Source organism: Lagopus muta, chromosome 10 (genome assembly GCF_023343835.1).
Source record: "Lagopus muta isolate bLagMut1 chromosome 10, bLagMut1 primary, whole genome shotgun sequence".
NCBI classification, from domain to species: Eukaryota; Metazoa; Chordata; class Aves; order Galliformes; family Phasianidae; genus Lagopus; species Lagopus muta.
In genome coordinates this window covers 15688800-15710448 of record NC_064442.1, presented here as the reverse complement: position 1 = coordinate 15710448, position 21649 = coordinate 15688800, and the positions used below count along the sequence as shown (strand labels likewise).

At 43.8% G+C, this 21649-nt stretch overlaps 1 protein-coding gene across 3 annotated transcripts in view; it reads left to right on the top strand.

Moving 5' to 3' along the window:
* Positions 1-21649, top strand: part of RORA (RAR related orphan receptor A) — a 384562-nt gene that overhangs the window by 23408 nt on the left and 339505 nt on the right. For all 3 annotated transcript variants that reach the window (XM_048955841.1, XM_048955847.1, XM_048955840.1), the window contains exons 3-4: positions 9212-9336; positions 10352-10593. In XM_048955841.1, the coding sequence (XP_048811798.1) occupies positions 10425-10593 (169 nt within the window). In that variant the 5' untranslated portion in view covers positions 9212-9336; positions 10352-10424. The remainder of the gene's footprint in view (positions 1-9211; positions 9337-10351; positions 10594-21649) is intronic.

Genomic DNA, 21649 nt, shown 5'->3' with positions numbered 1-21649 from the left:
ACAAAAAAAAACAAGGGGAAGTAAAGTGCAGCTGTGTCACTGTCTTGATAACACTTGGAGTCTGAATCAAAACTTTAAAAACTGGGGATATTAAAAAATAAAATAAAGCTGGGCCTTATATTTTAATGCAGACCTTATATTTTAATATTGGTTGGGTTTTTTTTTGGGGGGGGGGGGAAGGGGGGGGAAGAAAACTTCCATAATTTTGGTTTAATGTTATCCTATGTCAGCAAAGTATGAGTGCTGTCTGAAAGTAATGCCTTGTAATTTATTATGTTGGCCCACAGTGTCAGCAGTAGATGTTGGTGGTATGGCAGTAGAGGCTGAAACTTCTCACCAGTATTCCATTACGTTTTATTGCTGTGCATCAGGTGGGGCTGTCTAACTAAGTGGTGTCTGACATGGAAGTGCTGATGAAGCAAAGGTGTGTCACTGAATTCCTCCCTAGGGCCAAATGGCACTCACTGAAGTTGATTGGTACTTGCTGAATGTTTCTGGAGCCCAAACAAACAGCAGATGTGAGTGCAGTGAGGCCGTGGATGGTGCATTTCAGCAGTAATAGTGACAGTGGGTCACCTCTGCTGGTGAAGATTGTTACCAGCGGGCTCAGGTTCATTGCTGGTGAAAATGTGTAACTAATGGTGGAGACTGTTGAAAAAAAGTGTTTTGTAACTGAGAATTTTCTCTGTTGAATAATGTTGTTGTGTTCTTTGTACCAGTTACAGCTTCCATGAAAATAAACAGGAAGTGTTACTTTTGAAGCAACCTGTGTATTTAATAGTGTGTCACGTGAAATACGTGACTACTTTCTTTATTTGTTAGCTGTACACTTTCCCAAACTGTAGCTCTCCAGAAACTTTACGAAATACATGCAACTCCACTGACTTTTGCAACTCCATTGAGTTTTGTTTTCTGGAGATTTTGTTTGCTCATAGGTCTGAGCTGTCCATTCTATTAATTACCCATAGGTAAATGAGGCACACAGATGTTGTTCTACCTGATATGAGGGAATTCTGAGCAAATCCATTCTTGTCCTGTGTCAGTGTATGCAGTGCAGGGAGAATGCAATTTTGTTTGTAAAAGGATTTTAAGAGTATATGCAGCGTTCCTTTACATATTTTGTTTTAGGCTATTAAATATACGCTTAAAATATTTTTTGAAACTTTCTGTCCAGTTTGAGATTTATTTCTCCCCTTTCTTACATCCAATCCCTCTTTTTGGGGCAACCATTTAGAGAGTTGGGCTCTTCACGAGAATCTCTCACCAACAAACCAGAGGACTGCAGAAATGTTACTGTGATGATCAGCACATTCATCTGAAGTGGGGAAAAAAAAAAAAAAAAAAAAAAAAGCTGAGCTATTTATTTATCTTTAATTATAAGTGGCTAAACAAGGAGAATAGACTTACAGTTCTTACTTAACTTAAAAAGGCTTATTTGTGCCAGCTAAAAATTAATTAGTAAGGAATTTTCAATTCCAGCATCCTGGGCTGAGTTTGTGATAAAGATGTCCCCATGGAATAGAGTTATGAGATCAGATTAGAGGGAACATAAAGTTTGTCTCATGAAGCTCGTACTTGGTGCATCAATGCAGAGAGCATGCCCAGCACTTTTTGTTGCACTGCATCCAAAGTGCAGAACTGAATGGCCAGCAGGCCCACTGTGCCAAACAGAAGAGCACAGCATCCTTGAGTGTAAGTGGAAGATTCTGAAGTGGAAAAGTATTAATGGCATTTTAAGGCCAAGGATGAAACTGCTTTCTGAGAACTGTTTGTGAACCTGAAATGGATCTAGTAGTTACAGTGTCTATTTTGGAAGGTCATGATACACCTCTCTCTCTGTCTTTTTTCCTTGAAGCAAGGATGCACACAGCACTTGCAGTAGAAGTCATGTTGCTTTCATCTAGACACGTTAGATTTTAGCTTTTTTTGATGTGGGGCTAAAAAGTGAAGAGAACTTTAAAATTTCATAGTAAAAAACAATCATGAATGGTAAATAGGGGAAAAAAGAAGACCAAAAACTTTCTGCCTCTCAAAATCCATACTTGCCAATTTCAAATGTTTTCTTCAGACATGCTTTGCAATGCTGTATGGAAGTCGAAAGAAAGGATGTCTGTGATATGAGTTCAGATTTCCATCCAGACAATCAAAAATTCTTAAGTAGAGCTGCTATGTTGTGGTTGTGTGCTGGTTCTGACATATGAAAAGTTACAGATGTTGATGAGGAGCTTTGAGTTGAACAACTTTTTCTTCCTTTGGAAGTTACTCTCTGATCTTGCCGTCACTTAGAAATGTTTAATGTTGCCCTCAGTGCATTCTAACACTGTACGTCTCGTGGATGGGAGCCATGGCAGTAGTTTCTCTTGGTAAAGGTACCAGAAAAATAGCAGCGTAGTGTGAAGTTTATGGGTAACTTGAAGAAAGTAAAATGATATTAGTGTAAGATTGATTCTGTAAATATTAAATTATTGGCTTAATCCTTTTGAATCTGAGGCAAATGTTCTCTAGCAGCTTTTTCTCACCTCAGCATGACAGAAAACATTTTGTGTTGATTACTCTGAGTGACTAATGGCAAGTGTACAGAGATGAGATGTGGTGGGTGCTGCAAGGAGAAACTGGGAAAAGATCTGTGGATGCTTCACTAATGTGCCATGGGATAACATTCCTTATGGAAAAATATATTCGGTTTTCACTGAATTGACTTCCACGTTACTCACTGACAGAACTCACTGGAAGATAGTAAAGGTAAAAACCAAACAAAAAGCCAAACATGAAAACCAGAGCATAAAGGTGGTAAGTTCAAATGGAAGAGTGCTGTAAGATTCACAGTTGTTACTTTTTGCTTTTGCTTTAAAATTAAAAATAACTGTGGACTATTGAGAACTCTCCTGGTCACAAGATTTAAACCTCAGCTAAGACCAAATCTGTACAGCAAAGAGCTTTCTATTTTGATTACAAAACATGTGAGGCAAATATTTTTCTAGTAACAGAATAAAGTATATCTAAATACATTTGTGAGGATATTTTGCATAACTTGTGTTTGCTTTTAAATGACAGTTTTGTTTAAAGAAATGAATCTTCTGAGAAGAAAGGAGAAATGCCTTACCTGTCCCAGTTGATGTAACATCCATAGGGTTGGCAATCTGAGTAGTTCAAATGTACCTAGCATCCTTTGGCAAATGAGTTGAAGATAGTTATTTGGCTAATAACATTGTCCAATTTAAGATGGTTGCAAATAAAATACCAGAAAATCTGCCCTTTAAATCATTTTAACTGCATTGAATGTTAAAAATTCCTCTGTTCTTTTTACAGAAGGAGACCATGTCAACGTGGTTCTTCCCTCTGGCTTTATTTCAATTATAACTGATAAAGGTTTTGCAAGTTGTACTATAGTAGGCTCTTTGTTTTGTTGTTTGTAGATTTGTTAGACTGGTTTGTTGGTTTGAAAGGCAGAAGTTGCATGTTTATTCAGCAATACAGTTTATTCAGCAATGGCTATAGGCATTGCCATAACCAGCTGTTACACTTTGCAATTCATCTGCGTGTGAGAGTTCATAGGTAGTCACAGAGCAAGAAGCACATTCAGCCAAGATGAGAGGTGAACACAGCTTGCCTGTGGCTTCAATCCTTATTTTGGAAGAGCTTCTTACAACCTTACACAGACACGTTTCTCAGAACACGTGTCCTACATCCAGAACCATGACTAGGAAGGCTATCTATAATGTTCTAATAAGACCTAACTTTTTCATGTCAATATGCAGATGTGTCTGGAAATTCTCTACAACTCACCATATTCATAGTTCAAAGGCTACCAGAAAGCTTTGCTGTGTCATAAATGGATATGGATTGACTTTTTGGCTTGACAAATTCTTACCAATTTCCAATTGAAAGAACTCGTGTGTGTCTGTGCTCGTGTTCTTTTTATACAACTGAAGAAGAAAGAGGAAATACGAGGAAATGAGACAGACGCTGCTTTTTTATTATGTTCAAAAGGTTTTTTTTGAGTTAAAAATCAAAATAACGTACATTCTTCATCATTGTACTTTGAAGTGTATCTAAATCTGCTTTTTAACAAGTAAAATATTGAGGTGCAAAAAGCATCTATTAATTTCAGGTCAAATATAGTTTGATTAAAGGAATACTTTTCCCACTGTATTTTTCACCACAGAAAGCATGAATGCTGGAGGAGAAAAACAAACCAAAGGCAGTACTCTTACTTCAGATTTTTGTGCACTATTGAACACGACAGCTTTAATAGCAAATTAAAAAAAAACAAACAAACAAACATTTTTTTTACACAATTATAACTGTCAGTTGTGGATGTTCCCTTCCCTTGCTCATCTCCAGATACAGGGGAAAACCAAATCTTTTTTTCTTTCTTTACCTTTGCTCCATTAACACGCTTAAAAATATTTACTATGAAATTCTTCCAGGGATTTTTTCAGCTTAATACTTGAAACTTCATCTTTCTAGCCCATATAAAAACAGAAAGCATTTTGGAGTTGCCAAAGACAGAGGCTTCACGGACATATATTTACAAAACAAACAGCAACAAAAAAAACTTTTTATCCTAGATTTTCAGTGTACCTTTTTAGACTTTTTGGTACATCAGTTTTCTTATTCAGATTCCCTTCTCTGTCTCTCACTGTTTCTTAACTCAGTTTGAGAATTGTGTCACTAGGTAGCATCAGTTATGTGGAACATGGTGCAAAACTAATGCAAAAACCATTCAAATAATGAAGTCAATCTGCATTACTTTGGTATCTAATTAATAGTAACAAATGATCGTCTCCAGGGCAAATGAAAGGGTTAATGATTTTTGCTTTATATGCTTTTGCTCTAGGAATGATGTTGTGTTGTAGAGTGTTAAGTTTTCAAAGAGCTCAAGTGGGCAGGGAATGCTTTCAGCAATGCTGGCCATGCGCTGGTTTACCTTTGCACGCAGTAGATGGCTTTCTATTGTTCTTTGAAACAAAAATATTCTTCATGATACAGTGTTTAAATGAATCAAATGAGGCTTCAAGTTATATACAAGCAGAATAATTATTTTACATTAAGTTGCAGCTTTCACTTCTGCCTTTCTGGTATAATTTAGATTTAATGCTCATCTAAGCCCAAATGTTTCTGCTGTTCGTTTGGGCTGCTTGAATCAGCTGATGGTTAGTGTAATTTTTTGGTACGTGTTAAATGAAGGAAATGTTTATATGTCTAAGCTAGCTAGAAGATCAAGTTCTGTGACCTGGAGAAAAAGGAGGGAAACGGGAAGGTATGAAAAGCATGGCTCCTTCCCAGGGGAGTAGAGAGCTGGGGAAAGCTTCCCACCTGCTGTTCAGAACATGTGCTTCGATTGCTGGGTTGTGATGAAGTGGGAAAACTTCCCCATCTTTCTGAAGGTAGCGTGTTGGAAGTCATCATTAACGATGAGGTGAAGTACACAACTCTGTAGCATCACGAGTTTTGGAAGGGAAGCGTGGCAGTGCCATAGTGGGTTGTATGAATAGTTGGCGGCAGCTCCGTGTCAGTGAGCAGGCTGTTCTTCACATCCTCAGACCTGTAGGTATCATCTTTCTCTCCAGATACTTAGGAGAAGTCTCAAATAATGTTTTAGATTGTTGCAAATAAGTACTTTGGCTAAACTTTGTCTTCCTGTATGTGCGTTAGTTCCTAGGAAGTATATTGTTAGTGACAAGTTAAATCACAGCAATAGAACTTGTTTTCCTGTTCAGAATGATTTATATGTCTGAACTTGTAATCTAATATGCTTCTCTTGGCTAGTGCAAATTTTCCTAATGATTTGGAGAGAAAGTGAACTTTGCAAATATGTGTGAGTTTTCAAATGCATTGAGTTCTTGCCAGAGAGCCAAATAAATCAGAATGGTTCTTTCAGGTAGGATATTCTGGGGGGGGGGTTACTGACAGGCTCTGCTGGAGGATGACAGGTACACGAAGGAAACAGACCAATGAACAGTTAGATGATAATATTTTCTTCAAAATGAGAAGTGATTCTTTCCTCTGTAATTTGCTTGTAACCTACAACTGCTTTTAGGGAAACACTTTTTTTTTTTATTTTTTTGTAACGAAGAACATGAGTTATGAGACTGCTGTAAAGGAGGAGCTAGGTAACAAACACTGCATCTGAGGGAACTACTGTTCAGTAAAATGCAATTGAGAACAAAGTGCCACAGCAAGAGCTGATTAAAAAACAGCCAGACAGAGAATGAGAGAATGATCCAAGATTTCAGAAATGATGTCTGACTGTTTTACTAGAGGAACTTCCGATTTCTTGGGAAGAAAAATATATCTTTAGATCTGATTTTGCTCTTCAGTGTTTCCCTTCATGTCTCCAGAGAATATGGGCAGGCTGAATTGCTCCTCTAATTCGATTAGATTACCTTTGTGGGAGGAAGAGGTTGTCTGCAATTGTATGAAATGTGAGAACGGTGTTCATTCTGCTGAAGGAAAATACACTGTTGTTTTGGTTTTTTTTTTAAACCAATCACAGGAGAACAGCAGCACAGACATACTGAGAAAGACGGATCTCTCTTGGACTTTTGCCTTAATTCATTCTCAACGTGTTGAATTCTTTAGAACTGGCCTCAGCTGTTGCTGTTTACTCTTTACATACAGGGCATGCTGATTGTGGATGTGGTGCCAAGGGTTAATTACTTGATACGTTCTGTGCTTCTCCACTTCCTTTTCTCAGAGATGGAAAATCCTCTAAGGAATGAATACAAATAGCCTGCTACATACTTACATGACTCCAGAATTTGCTCATCAGAACATCTACTGCTTTTTCTTCCATCTGTGACTTTTGCTCTTTCTTCTTTCCCTGAAAAGCCACCAAAGCCACAGATGTAAACTGGTTCAGTAGAAGCAAACGTGCCTTAGCCTTGGTAACTTGTGCCAGGGAAGCTGGATAGGAAGAATTTGGGGGAATGCTGCAAGGGAACAGCAAAGACAGAAACAGCCACCAGCACCAAAATACCGTAGTAGTTCTTCCTGTGCTCCCAAACACGGGTCTGCATCACTATGCTCTCCACAACTGCTACAATGGGGCTAATGAACTTCCTAGGAATGTTTGACAATTGCTTTTTACGTGGCCGGAAGTCACTGCAGTGCAGATCCACAGAAAGGGAATGCAGGCTACTTCTGAATTGGGAATGTACGTTGGCATCCTCATGAAAGTAAGATACCTTAATAGCCATGTTAGTTATGTAATTGGAGGTACCTTTCTAATTCAAAATGTGCTTGCATATTAATGGGCCACTACCACTAAGGTAACGCAGTGGTACTCCACTCTCCAGTGGTGTTTGATTTTCCTGCTCGCGTATGCCGTGTGCCTTGTGCCTGCCCTGCAGTCCTTTTGGTGGCGTTTGGCTGTGTGCAGCATAGCTGTTCTGCCGCTTGCTCTGTCACCCTGGCAGTGTCCTGGAAAGGCGTCTGCATGATCCTAATATCTTGTCCACTCCAGAGTCGCACAGGGTTTGTGTGATTTTTGTGTTATTAAGATTTTTAGTTACTGAACGTCTACATGGAATCAACAAGATAAACATGAAATGTTTGGCAGTTCCAATACTGCTACTTCTGAAAGAATAATTTCTGGGCCACTCTAGCAGGTAACATGCCCAGCAATTTCCACAGCACTTCTAAATCTAACAAACCCTTCCTTTCTCAAGTTTCTCAGCATACAGAAACTTGATAGATATCTTTGTTGCTAATGCCATCTCACTTGTTTAAACAGGCTTAGTGATCAAAGTTAATGGCCTGTGTTTTGGACTGAGTTGGAAGCTAGACATGAAAGACCAAAGATTGAAGACCTTTTCTGTGCCCAGGAGATGTCTCAGCAGAGCACCCACAGTCAGAGGGATCTTGAAAGAAATCATGATTTTCCTCATTTATGTGGAGCATGAGCAAACTGTGGCCTTAGCTTTTCCTGATGGGGTCCTCAAGTTTTCTAGGCACCCTCTGTTCTTCTAAAAAAGCAAAGCTGTTCCATCTCTTTGCTATGTAAGTCCTGTGAAAACATAGAAGGTTGCCTCTACGTGCTTGCTGAAGGTCTGTCCTGCTTTAGCCGATTCCTACTGCTGGTGACTTGAGAGACTTTAGTCTGGAAACTAATTTTTTCTCCATGAATTCAGGCTCTTCAGACACTATTTTCCTCCTCTGTGATTTTTCCCCCCCCTGTAATTTCTTTCTAAAAACCAAAAAAAAAAAAAAAAAAAAAAAAAAAAGGAAATGGAAAAATTGCTTAGTTTTCAAAATGGGAGAAAATGTAGAAAATGTACACTAAATGACAACTACATTGTAGGGTAAGTATGTTAAATCTCAGCAGCCTTTAATATATTGAGGGAGAAAAAAAGCCCATACTTCTTCCTAATTTAAAGTATTTGGAATACTAAAAACAGTCCTGCAAAACTCTCACTTGAATAATCCTCACTGTGGCAAGTAGCTCGATTGTTCCTGGTACTGGTGAAAGGCAGTGCTCTGGCAGCTTTGAGGAATGAAGTCCTCTTTTTTTATTAGCTGGGCAGGTTTCCCAACACACACTGCCTGGTCAGCCTGCTTAAACCCTGAAGAGAGAAGGATAAGCTTTCTCTAAGGATAACAGGCATTTCAGTTTCCACAGCTCACATAATTCTTGCTTCTATTTGGAGGTTGCCAATTAGTGAAAAGTGAAGGAAGAGAGTTTGCAGGAAACTGCAACTCTAATCCAACCAACTTGCATCACAGAAGGACCACCTCGCTGCTCTCGGCACATTCCAGCACAGCCATGCCAAAAGGACTGTGAGCTGGAGTTAGAGTGCACTGCAGTGCAAGGGTGGAACCTTCCCCTGAGCCTTGAAGTAAGGCACAGGGAGCAAACTGTGCTCCTGCCTCCCTTGTTTTTACCCCCACCCCATCCCTTGCCCACTGTCAAGGAGCAGGCAGAGATGTTTTTGTTTATCACTGGGAAAAAACTACACAGCCTATTGTGCTTATGTACTGGGGCTTCAGGTCTGCAATAACTGAGTACTTCATCTGTGAGGACAACATCGCTTACTCAATGGACAGATCTGGAAGTTGAGCTGTGATCTCTGCAAATTTATTTGCCCTCTGTAAATGCAGAATTGTTATCCTATATGCTGCAGTCTCCGCTCCTCCCCTTTCAGATGTATACAGTGAACAAATAATCAGAAATATCATGCAATTTTTTTTTGTTGTTGTTTCTTTTTAGAGACGTAGTTGGAACTTCAGGACCTCCAAGTCAACTAATGCAAGACTCTGTGCTAAAAGATTGAATATCAACAATGCAAGGGATAATCCGATCTGTGGATGCCATCCTGGAGCAAGTATGACATGGTATGTTTCCAACCTATTTTTGAGAAGGCCCTCTGTGAGAGGGCAGTGACATAGGAGCCATGAGGCTGCTCAGGCTGGGTTTGCCCAGCGTTTGCCATCAGGTACTAGTGCCAGCAGCACTGATAGCACAGCATAGGATAGCACCTGGGTCCTTGCTGGCAGGAGGTGGTGTATCAGCTGCCTGCACGCAACTGAGCACCACAGTGGAAGAGCTGGCACTGCTGTCAGTACCAATATCTTGGTTTGACAGACGTGGTCGGGCCATGCTTCCTGTCAGAACCTTCTGTGCAGAAGGCTATAGGGCTGTACAAATGTGGCCTCTTGCACAAGAGGGATGCGTCCTTCAGCCTGCTCTTTATGGCAGATGTTACTTTATTTCAAAACGGGGTGAGCAGAGCGCATCATTACACCGTGCTGCACGCAGATGCTTTTAAAAGTCGGACCCGGTGTGTAAGAGTTTTCTGGTACCTCTCCCGTCACCTTCTGTCCCGTGTCAAAGTGCACTCGTTGAAAGGGAGGTATTGTGTGAAATGTGCCCGCGTGGCTGCTGAAGGGACGGGTCCTGAGACGCTTAATATGGATGGCATCTTCTGCTGCAGCTCCAGCTGAAACACCAGGGAAGGAGGGGGCCGTGTTTCGAGGCTCTTCCTGCCGGGGTGAGGCCGGAGCCGCGACCTCCCCGGACGGGCTGACCGAGCCGAGGGTCCGGGTTCGGGAGGAGGCCGACCGCTTCCCGCGGCCGCGCCTCGCCTCCCCGGGGCCCGGCGCGGGGCTCGGCAGGGCCGGGGCGGCCCAACCTCCCCGGATACCCGCCCGGTGCCCGGGGCCGTGCCCGCGGTTCGGGGCCATGGCGGAGGGCGGCGGGGCGCACGGCTGGCGGCGGGGCGCGGAGAGCGCGGGGGGTGCGGGGGCGGGGGTGCGCGGCTCTCGCTAGCGCTGCTTGTGGTCACAGCCAGGCAAGCTCGCATCCCATCTGGATCGCGCTCGCTCTCTCCCTTCTGCTTTTCTACCATAGAGTTGCGCTGGAAACAGAAGATAGAGGGAGTGTAGGAGCTCGCCATCTCCAAGCGATCTACATTGGGAAAAACATGGAGTCCGCTCCGGCAGCCCCCGATCCAGCAGCCAGCGAGCCGGGCAGCAGCGGCTCCGAGGCGGCCGCCGGCGCCAGGGACGCCCCGGTGAACCTGGAGCCCGCCCGGAAAGGCGATGCGCCGGCTCCGGTCCGCAGGCAGAGCTACTCCAGCGGCGGCGGCAGAGGTAGGAGACTTGGGGAGGGGGGAGGGGGCCGGGGGAGTGGGATCGGGGTGGGTGGGAATAGGAAGAGGGGGGCAAGAGAAGGGGGAAATGCGGCGATTTCATCCCCCGGGGTGCCGCCGGCGCTCGTGGCAGCCGCGCACGCAAACGCGGCGCGCTCCAACCCCCTGCCAAACCTCTCAAACTTTTATCGCTTCTTTTAATTGCGGCGGGAGGAGGGACGGAGGCGACGGAATACCGAGCGGGGCTCAGGGCTCGGCGGTCCCCTCGCGCTCCCGTTCGCTGCCCGCGGGGTCCGGATGAGCACCGCGCTCCCGAAATTACATAATTTATAAATATATAAAGCAACAGCCCGAGTGTGGGGATGCGAGGGAACAAACTTTTAAAGCTGCAGCGTCCTTCCTGCCCCCCGCCCCCCTCCCGGCGCGTCTCTGTTTGACAGTTTCCCAGCCGGTGCGCTTCGCCGGGTCGCGGATGGGGGATCCGCGGTTAAAGGGAGCTCGGCGGTGTGGGGAGGACCCGCTCGCCCTCTGCGTGCCGTTTTCCCTCGATTCATCGCCGTACAGCCGGCTCCTCGCGGGGCGGGCGCTCTCGCGGCCGCCGTTGTTCTGCGGAGGCGCGCAACTTCGGAGGGGGCTTCGCCGCCGCTCCTCGAGCGGAGCCCCCGGGAGCCCCTCCCCGCCCGGCCCCGGGCCGCTCGCACCGCGTGGGGAGGGGCATTGCCCCCGCCGGAGGGGGAGCGCTCCGGGGGGCGGAGGTCGACGGATTAAATAAAGGCGCGCGACTACGCCCGCGGCCGCCGTGCGGGGCGCCGGGAGGTGCGGGGCGCCGGGAGCGGGGCCGTCCTCGGCGGCGGGGCGCGCGGTGCGGGCCGGAACATGGCTGACCATGTGCCGCCGTGTGTTTTACAGTATTTTTCCCCGCTCGGCCACGCCCCCTCCGCGGGCAGCTCCCGCTCGGGGACCCCGCGCGGTGCGGGGCGGCGGGGGGCGGCGGCGCCGCGGGCGGGGCCGGGCCAGGCGTGCGGGGCGCCCGCGGCGCGGTATATTTAGCGCTCGAGAGAGAGGATGTGGCGCGCGAGCGCCTTATGTAACGGGGTTAATGAGAAACACCGGAGAAACGGCCTCTCTCCGGCGGGGAGTTCTCCGGGCGCTCGCGGGGCCGGCGGCCGTTACACAACGGGCGGGCGCGGGCAGATGGTGCCGCGGGGCGGCGGGGCCCGGCCCGGCCCGGCGCTGGCGGAGGGCGCCGCGGGGCGTCCATCAATTATGTAACGCTCGGTCGGCGCTGCTGCCGGGAGCGCGCGGGACGGCGCCGGGGCGGCCGCGACCGCGGTGCGGAGCCGCGAGGTCGCGGCGCTTCTGACCCGCTGACCCACATGTCCCCGCTGCGGGACGGGGCCCCGCTCCGCGCCCCGCTCCGGAGCGCTCCGCCCCGCGCTGAGCCGCCCAGGCACGGCCGCACGAGAGCGGCGCCGGTTATGTAACGCGCGGCTGCAGCGCGAAGGTCGGCGGCGGAGATGGCGCGCCGCGCGCTCGGTTCCCGGCGGTGTGCGGGGCTGCGGGACGGGGACGCCGGGGTGGGGGTGGGGGAAAGAGGAAAAAGAAATGTTTGGGTTTTTCGGATGACGTAATGGAGTTGGCGGAAAATGCGAGTCTACTCCTCGAGTGCAAACAGTAAGAATATTGGAGCTGGCGTTCTGTGCTAATGTTGCAGAAATTACAGTATTGGAAATAAATTGAGCTACACACTGCACAGCAGGCGACTGTGGTACTAAAAACACGAAGGTACAAATCTGGGCAGGAAAACGTCATGGTAGTTGTATTTTAGTCTCCTTGAAATTGGTACTCAGTGGTGATGCAAGGTGGTCCCTGCAGACTTTGGCCATATCGTGTCATAATTATTGTTATTATTGAAATCAGATTTTACTTCTTGCTTCTTTCGCATGGCTCTGGATTTCTTACTGCAGCAGCATGACCTTACTGTGTACCTGGTACAGGTGAATGTATTTTTAGAGCAGCTGCCTGTAAGTTTGTGTGTTCGACTGTGCATGAGCGCAGGAATTTTCCTGCTTGGGCCACGGTTCTGCAGCGTGATCCAAACCAGCAGCACTGGGCTCTGGGGCGGCATGCAGGGAGGAGTGGTGCTGTCAGTACAGCTCCACGTGCACACAGCTGTCCGTCTGCATGAATCCTTGTCAGACTCAGCAAACCCTTCGAAACAGTAGAAATGTTTGGTTTATGCCCCTTCTTTTTTTTCCTGATTGTGTCTGCTGCAAAGCTGCTCTGATACTTCAAAATTTGTGACAGCCAGCTTATCTGAAAGGAGGGAAAACAGTGAAGAAAGCTATTGGTGAAGAGCAAACGGGGACATTTTGCTGTAGGCTAATTCTTAAATGCAGCCGTGGTTACCTTCACACTAGTGTTTCAAAGTACCCGGCTTCCTGGTGTGCATACAGGAATGCCAGTTCCTCCTGTGCCTGATTATTTTACTGAGGTTATGTTCTTTGTGTCACTGTGTGCAACGCTGAACTGAAAACATAAATCCAGGAGTTATCAGCTTTCAAACTGAGCATTATTACCAAGTTTGTTTGGGATACAGGTGCGTGTGTGTATGCTGGTATGCTGCAGACAAAGTACTTCGGTCTGCTATTGAAACATTGTTGGAAAGGTGACAACGTATATGGAAAAAGCAGGAAACTATTGGAAAAGCCTGTTTTCTCCTCCAAGGGATGTGGTTAGTGTTACCACTGTCTGCAAAGGTTTCCTAAGAGCAGTTACTGTGCAGCAGGTTTGATGTCAGCCTGTGCTCTCGTTCCCACAGGCTCTGTAGCTCCCCATGATGAGCAGAGGCCATGCTTGGCTCAGCGGCTGTGGCCCCGGCCCGAGGCTGAGTGCTGTGTGTTGTCCTCTGCGGGCCCTGGTGGCTGTGCAGCCCTTCCCAGGCGTAAGGCCTGATGTTCTACCCGTCTACTTAAAAGTAGGCATAATTGAATAAGCAATGTTTTAATAGAAAACGATTGTCTCATAAAAAATGAGAAGTATGTAAAAGCTTTCTAATCTCATAAAAGTGCTTTGGTTTTGGCGACCTTGTTCTCAGTCAAACGAGAGGATGTTTTACTGGGAAGAAAAAAACCTCTGAAGATAGCATTCAGATCAGTAGAAGATGCTGTGTTTAGGTATTGTCACGAGGCCTGGTATTTACTAACAGGAAACTGCTGCTGTGTAGGTGCTTGTGGTCCTCATTCACATTATCATGCTGTTGAGCTGCTGTTGATTATTTTCCAGAAGTCTTCAGAATGTAGTACATCACCTCATCAGCCTAATCCTTTTTCTTCCAATAATTGGGTGATGGTGGTGATTTCTGTGTTTAATTCTAGTTGGGTGCTGTTCCACAAGTAGGAATGTGACAGCATTAACAGTGACATCAGTAGGTTTGTTTTGTTCTTTTCTTCTAATCTTCCCGTTTTCCCTGGGTTCAGACTGCTCTGCAGAGTAAAGTTGTACCAAATGTTGACGCGTTGTTTTGGGAGGCCTCTGAATTTTTGCGAATTTGGATCTGTTGTGTAGATGCTGAGACCAAAGGCTGTTTCACACTACTGGCTTAGTTTGGTTTGGTGTGTGATAGGCACAAGGAACCCTTTAAAGGACAGCCCTGTTTTAATGCTTGTAACATAGGAGTGATAATAGCAGCAGTATGCTGTTCTCCTAGGAACAGTGCAGCTCCTATTTCAATAAACCGTAACCTATTCTCTTATTTTATTTGCTTGAAAAATATCTCAGGAGCTCATAAACCAGTATGTAAATACTGTTATCATTCAACTAAGTGCTGTAATTTTACTAAATAAAGAATGTGTTTTGTAATGGAGATTAACGGGCTGTGTGACAGTTTCAGTTTGGGTACAGCACTGCATTTGAATGGAAAGGGCAATTTCAGCTTTGGGAGGTTGTCTGGTTTTTCTAGTGTTTGTTTTCTGAGCTACAAAAATGCGTACTGGGAAAAATCTGGAATGTCTCAATTGATCTCAGTGGATTTAATCTGAGAGCTATCCCAGCGAAAAGGAAAGGAGAGAGAAAAACTAGTTCTAAATTACTCTGCTATCTATATCTCCCTTGAAATTAATTCACACGCAGGTGATCCATTCTCTGCTGAAATGTGGTTGAAGAATGACTTTTCAGGCCATTGTAGAAGAGCAGGTGTTAAGAAAAAAAAAACAAAACGGGGATATATCTAAATGTAGTGGCAAGTCTGGGTGCTCTGTAGCCTCAGGGTTGCATACAGACAGGGATTCCTGGCTTCTGAGCCCACAGTAAAAGGGCCTGCAGTTGGAGGCTGGTGCCAGGCGGCTGGGTAAGGCTGGGAAGGAGAGCGTCAGGCTCAGAGTGGGGGCTTGGCCTTGGGCCCTTGCTTTGTGTGTTGCAGGCAGTTGTGCCACAGTCAGATGTCCATCCTGGACCTTTGGCTCCACATCCTCTTGACATCCACTCACCCACCCCAGATCCTGCTATCTCCGATCTGCAGGGCAGGATGTGTGCAGGAAGCTGATGGCTGCTCAGGTGGTGCTGAGTCTGTCACAGTGCACTTACACCCAGCCTGGGCTCACTGGGGACATTCTGTCATTTTTGTGAATTTGTCTGGCTTTGGTAGAAGTAAAAGTTAATACAGGTGTGAAGTCAGAGAGGCCTTTAGGTGGGGGAAGCTTCTAATGCTTCATACGCGGAGTTCTGCTGTCCTGTATTCTTTTAGTCATTCTTTTTTTTTTTCCCCAGCTATTTCATGTGTCCTCTCTTGCAAAGGCACTCCTTGTACCCTTATTAATCACTTGTGGAAGCGTAATATACAGTGTTGTGTGTTTTAAGATTCAAAAGTGCGTGTCCGCTGCTGGCAGATGATTTGTGCCTCCGTACCGCGCTGATCCTTATGGAGCACTGGAGCACTGAGCCTGAGTCCTTGTGCTGTCACTACATCCACTGCACAATTTGCATCACAAACTGATTGAACTTCAGTTTAAAGGCTGTTAGCTTTTCTGTCTGCCCTGTTCTGACAGAAAGTTTTTCTACAGCTTTGCTGTTCAAGTGATTAGAGGGCTTCTTCTAACTAAATGCACCTGTGACCTGTTCTCTCATTTCTTTAAATACTGTTATAAAATCTCCTTGGACTGAAAATGAGAAAGAGGCTGGTACTGTTTTTGGTAGCTGGACTGGCATACCGAGCTCTGTTCTCTCACTCATGGCTTAGATCTTCAGCCTGTCTGTTGTAGATGGTCTCTGCTGATAGAAACGCAAGAATAGCCTGAGCTGCATGTTAGGAGGAGGCAGTTGTATAATTTCTTGAATGTGCAGGTTATGAATTATTTCTCAAACTCTTATCTGAGGGCTCATCTGGGCATGTTATATGTTCAGCAGCGACTGAGCTCTTCAGAGACTGAAGGTATTAGGGTGTGTACTTTTATGAAGAAATTGTGGGGCTTATTTTACGGCAGTTTAATCTTATAGTTTAGCCTCATTGCACCATTCATTTGGAAAGATCCCCAGGTGTTTTAAACTCTATCGGGAACCATTTTGCTTATTACTGAAATCCAGCCACTTCTAGTGTGGAATCTGACAGCTGCTTAATGGTGCTCAGCCATGCTAAGCAGATCAGAACAGAAAGTGAAGAATACCATACCTGATTGAAACACTCAGAGGGATTTTAGGTACAGATAATATAATTATCTACATTGGAATTGGGTCAAACAGCGCTATTCCTGTAGAAAATTACTAGATATTTTCAGGGACTGTGTATGGTCAAGAAATTGGTTTAAAATATCTTCCTGAAAATTGTACCTGCAGCGGTGAGATAATCGAAGATCCTGCTGCTTAACCTATTATGATCACCAGTTGCAGTATTATCAGTGTTCTCTTCGGGTATTTCTGTGTATGTGAACTGTTTGGTTGTGTGCTGGTGGGGGAAATGTTACAGAACAGACGAGAGGACTGCGTTGTCGGAGGTCTTCCTTTGTGAAGCAGATTTCTGTGTGACTCTTCCTTCCAAAAGCATTCTGTGATGTGTACTGATATTAACAGAAGTTTTTACATTGCTTGTGGAGGTTCTGTTGGCACTTAGGGGAAGGATGTGTGCCACTGTCCTTACTTTGGGAAAACGTGGGGCTCTCTTCAGTTGTCTTCAATTTCGCTTCCCATACGGTCTTGAAAAACAGAATGTAAAAAGAAGATCTGTAAAGATGCAAAGGAAGAAACGTTAGAACTCACGATCAACCAAATGTGCATAAGTGTTCCAGTAATCGCAACTGACTGCAGAGTCTTTCATTTGTAATTTAATCTAATAATTTCCATGCACTGCTAAAGGAACGCACTATGAAGCTGGCAACTTCTGAGAAATTGCTGTGCTGTTACAAACAGCATTTGAGCTGGCATTATAGCAGCATGATAGATAGGGAGATGGAGAACAAAGTTAGCATTTGAAACCGAGCTGAGAAATTGTTAGCAGAATGTGAGAAAGCGGAGCTGGATTATGATAACCTCCCTGGTAGAATCAAATTAAACCTTTTTAAAGGCATTATTGATTTTAGTTTATAGTTGTACCATGTATTTACCTCACATGGGTGCAGGAGATTAATGAGGCAGGTGTAGTGATCAAGGAGCGAAAAACTGCGGTGCTGCTGTTCTTTCTTAAAGCTTTCATTTTGTACAGACTGTGGGATATTTACAGCTTTAATTGACAATATGTCTGTGGGCTTTAGTTCTGCAACTGTTTAAATGGATTGGAAGTGTTTAATCTATGGTATTGGAAATGAAAGCTCCTGAACTGTGTGAAGGAGGTTGAATGGCTTCCCCCCCTTTATAACTCAGTTAAGAACCCTTAAACAATGCATTCTTGTCCAAGGAGACACTTAGTGTGAAGAGTGGTGACTTTGGCTGAGAGGGCTATGGCTCGTTTTGAAAATACAGCTGAAAGAATAGAAAATGAAAAATGAAAAGGCAGAGGTGGACCATTCGGTGTAAGTGCTATTGAGTGCGCATCCAAGAGCACTGCCAGCTCCTCACATAGGAGAGAGGAGGTTTTTTCTGTACTTAGATAGAAGTGTTTGACTTGTATTTCTGAAAAAAACCATGTTTTTGCAGAGCTGTAGACACCATGGGGAAGACTTAAATTATGTATTAGTAGAGCTTGACTTGACTGTTCTGGAACTGAAGCAAGGTCTGCTAGATACAGTCAAGGATAAAACCAAGGCCAAGGCTTGTGAAATACAGATTGTAGGTTTTATTTTCTTCCTGTCACGGAAGTGTGAGAATACTTTAAGTAGAGGTGGGAAAAAGCCTCTTTATGAACTGATAGATGATGATACCAAAGTCTCTGCCAAATGCAAATCAGTTAGAGGGCTGTGCTGCGTCGCATCTGTAACTTAGGGCAGAAAGGTAAGGGTTGAACTATTACTTTGAGACAAGTACTGAAATTTGATAAGACAAGCTGAAACACAGCTTTTCTTAATACTTTACTTGAAGTCAAAATCTGTCAGTATAAAAGCATCTTCTAAATCCTGTGTATATTAAAAAATAAAATAAAATGAAGCCAATCTCAATGGAAACTGGGGCATAACAGAAATTTGTCTCTGCATCATCATTCATTTGTGTAATCTTCAGGAGGAGCTTTTTAGTTGTTTATGTTGTAGTTATAGAAGTTAGAAAGGCTTTTTTCCTGCCTGGATTGTTGTCAAGTGTCCTTTTAAAAATTCTAATGAAATATACTCTGAATTATTACCATCTGATGTTGAATCATGGTGTTTCTGAGGCAATACGTGACAGTCTGTTATCAGAAGCACAAGAGCAATTCTTCCTAGGGCTGATGCTTGGAAGAATAATAAATGAAGACAAATGTAGTCATATTGTAATTTCAGTCTCTACACATTTTTACTCATTTATCAATGACCAGTTTATCTTCAAACTGAGACTTTCACAACCAAGCCAGTAAGTCATTTCTAAAGATTTTATCATTCAACACTTGTGATATTTTTAGTGATACATTATATTCTGCTAAGTTCAGGTGTATTTTAAAAACTGAAATCTTATTTCCATGAACACCAATCTGCAAGAGATCAGATTTACACCTGTTGTGTTAGCAGAATGAAGGCTTCTGTTGGCTATTAGAGTTCTGATCTGCTGGCAGAAGACTTGATCATATGTGTATTTAATATTAAGCATTGTGAATGATTCCGTTGATGTCAGTGATACTATATAAATGTACAAAGCTGTGCGTTTGTTAAGGATCAAGAGAAGACTACTAGGAATAAAGAACTGCACTGTAAAGTTGTGGAAAAAAATACAGACTCATAATACTGATGAACTTAATTATGGAAAAGCAATATATGGTAGTTTTCAGTGCAGGTACCACTGGTGAGTAGTTGCCATTACTTTGGCAGATCTTACCCAGCTATAATCTTGCTTCCAGAATCATGTTGCAGCTCTGTTACGGGAGAAGAATCAGTCTTCGCTTCAGGAGAATCTTGTGCATGAAGCTGCCGTTCCACTTCTTAGATTGTTGTATATGCAGTTATGCTAATATTAGCAAAAGTTTGTAATCTGTAATTGGTGAAATCCTAACTCCCTTCTTTTTATAACGACCAAAAAGTTTTTTCTGTGTCCTGCTGGAGAAAAAGAGGGAGGAAAAGGGAAACAAACTGTAGGATTGAACTGTAGAAAACTGGAAGGCTGATTGTTGAGATGACTTGGCTTACAGGTGTTGGTATCTTTAGACATTGGCTTGTTACCAAATCTGTGTGTGCCGGCTTGGTTTCATCCAAGAGAGTGTGACTTGTAACTGAATTTTCTGCCTTTTCCCCCCTTCCCAAGAAATTACGCTTCAGGAGTTGATCTTTTTTTAGGGCTTCCTGGTTTTGATGAAGTTACAGTTGGTAATTGTGCTGATTAACACCCCATGGAAATTACTATGCACAGGTCACTAGCATCCCAGAGATGCTCTGGTATGACTGGAAGTGCAATATCCAAGGATATGCAAAAGATCGAGGTATGATCATACTTATTTATTTCTTAAAAGGAAACAAATTCATTTCAAAATTCCAGCTGGTCGTTAGCTTTGCCCAGCAGTGGTTGTGTCTCTCAGTAGATGAAGCAGATCTGTCCCTAGAATCTTTAGTGTCGGTTCCCCAAAGAGCACTCTCTCCTACCACATTCAGCTTAGAGGAAACAAACTACTTTAGATAAAGCCAGGATCAGCAAGGTTTACAGATAGCCTGCTGCATGGAACTTTGTGTTTTCTGTTCTAGCTGTGTGCTGAAATGGCTGACTGGAGTTCCCAAGTCTGCCTTGCTGTTTTCAGCTCAGTTTAGAGGTTGCAGAAGTGACTTGTCACAGATCTCTGGAATTGACAGTTCTGTTCTGAATTTGTGCTGCATATCTTCTTTTCCAGAGCAGAAGTTCAAAGCGAGATGTCGTTAGGGATTTGAGAGCAAATGATCACAAATGCCTAGGTGATAACTTGTGCCAGTATACTGAAAATATTTTGTTGCATTGCTTTTGTCTGCACGCAGCAGAATGCATGCTGGAAGCAGACTCAGCTCGGGAAGAACAGCAATAAAAAATGTGAAAACAAACCCAGAAAAGAAGCAAAACAAGGTTAAAGGGGAACTTGGTAGTTTTGGGTAATGAGCAGTAAAAGAAAGACACAGTGCTTAGGGGGAGCAATGATAAGGCATAAAGGATAGATGGCTGATATGGAGATCAGCCTGAAAAAGAATCCAGACACATTTGGAAAAGGACTGGAGTAATGGGAGAAACATCGGTGCCTACTGAAGGGAAAGGATAAGATTCTGTTGCTTTATTGCCTCAAGACAATTCATAAATTAATATTCTATGATGTCATCTTTACTATGGAATATAATAAAACATATTTTTAGTGGACAGTGGGGTCTCAAACAGTTGCCTCTCGCAGATTTGCTTCAGCACCCTATTGTTCTCAATGAGCTCTGACTAACTGCTTTTGCCATAGATGTGCTAATGTGTTATACAAATTATTTGTCTTATCTCCTTGCTGTGAAATTAGAAGCCCTTCCCCACAGTGTGTTAAGCAGATTAAAATAAAAGCCTGTTTTTATGGTCCAGGAAAGTGCAAATATCTTAAATAAACAAAGAAAAATAATGTGATCTAATAGTGGGGTGCTATTAGAAGGCTGTATGAAGCAAATGTATTTCATAACCTAAATGATGAGATAAGTCTCAAGCTTTCCTTGAAAAGTTTTATATTGTTTTTTCTGATGTCTTAAATCAAAGGGAAGAGCTTGAGATAGGTAAATTCCACCAAGATACCTTTTTCACTGTTTCTTGAAGTTAACTTCCTAGACAATGTGCAGTTCCCTCTTCGAAACCCGTTTGATGGCTGAAAGGCTGTGTTTACCTTCTAGCACACCGTCTTGAAGCAGATTTTTGGCTGTCCTGGAAGGTGTTAATCATCATACAAGAGGCAACTACCTGCTGTCTTTTGTTTGTGAGAGAGAAGTTGTTTGAAGTAATACTCATCTGATGGCTTTGCAGAGGTAGATACAAAATTCAGGATTCGTGTTGCTCTCTCAAGTTTCTGTCTTGTCTACCATTCCCTCCTATCCTCTACCTCTGTTGTGGGTAGAATGTATTTTGGTTACAGCTCTATTTAAGTTACCAATTTAGTCTTAGTGTCATAGTGTTCTGAGACACTTCATACTTTGCTTTTCTACACGTGTGGCCTTTGTCCCATATAAAGTTTAAAGCTGAAATGCCATTATTGCAGATAGGATGTGGTTAAGGTAAAAAGAGTATCTTACTGTGTTTGAACAATAGCTTAATTAAGAGTCACATGCTAGCACTGTGCATTTGGGAACAGACAAATGATGGTATAATGTCAGAACGAGCATTGTATTTTTTCAGGACCGTTTCTGTAGTTTTCTTAGTAGTTTCTCTTATTTCCCTGTGTGGAAACAGCAAACAAGGTTGTATATTGTGATGTCAGTGTAATGCTGGTCATTGGAGCCTCTTAGTGTTCCTGGTCAGGGTTGAGAAATTTGAAAATT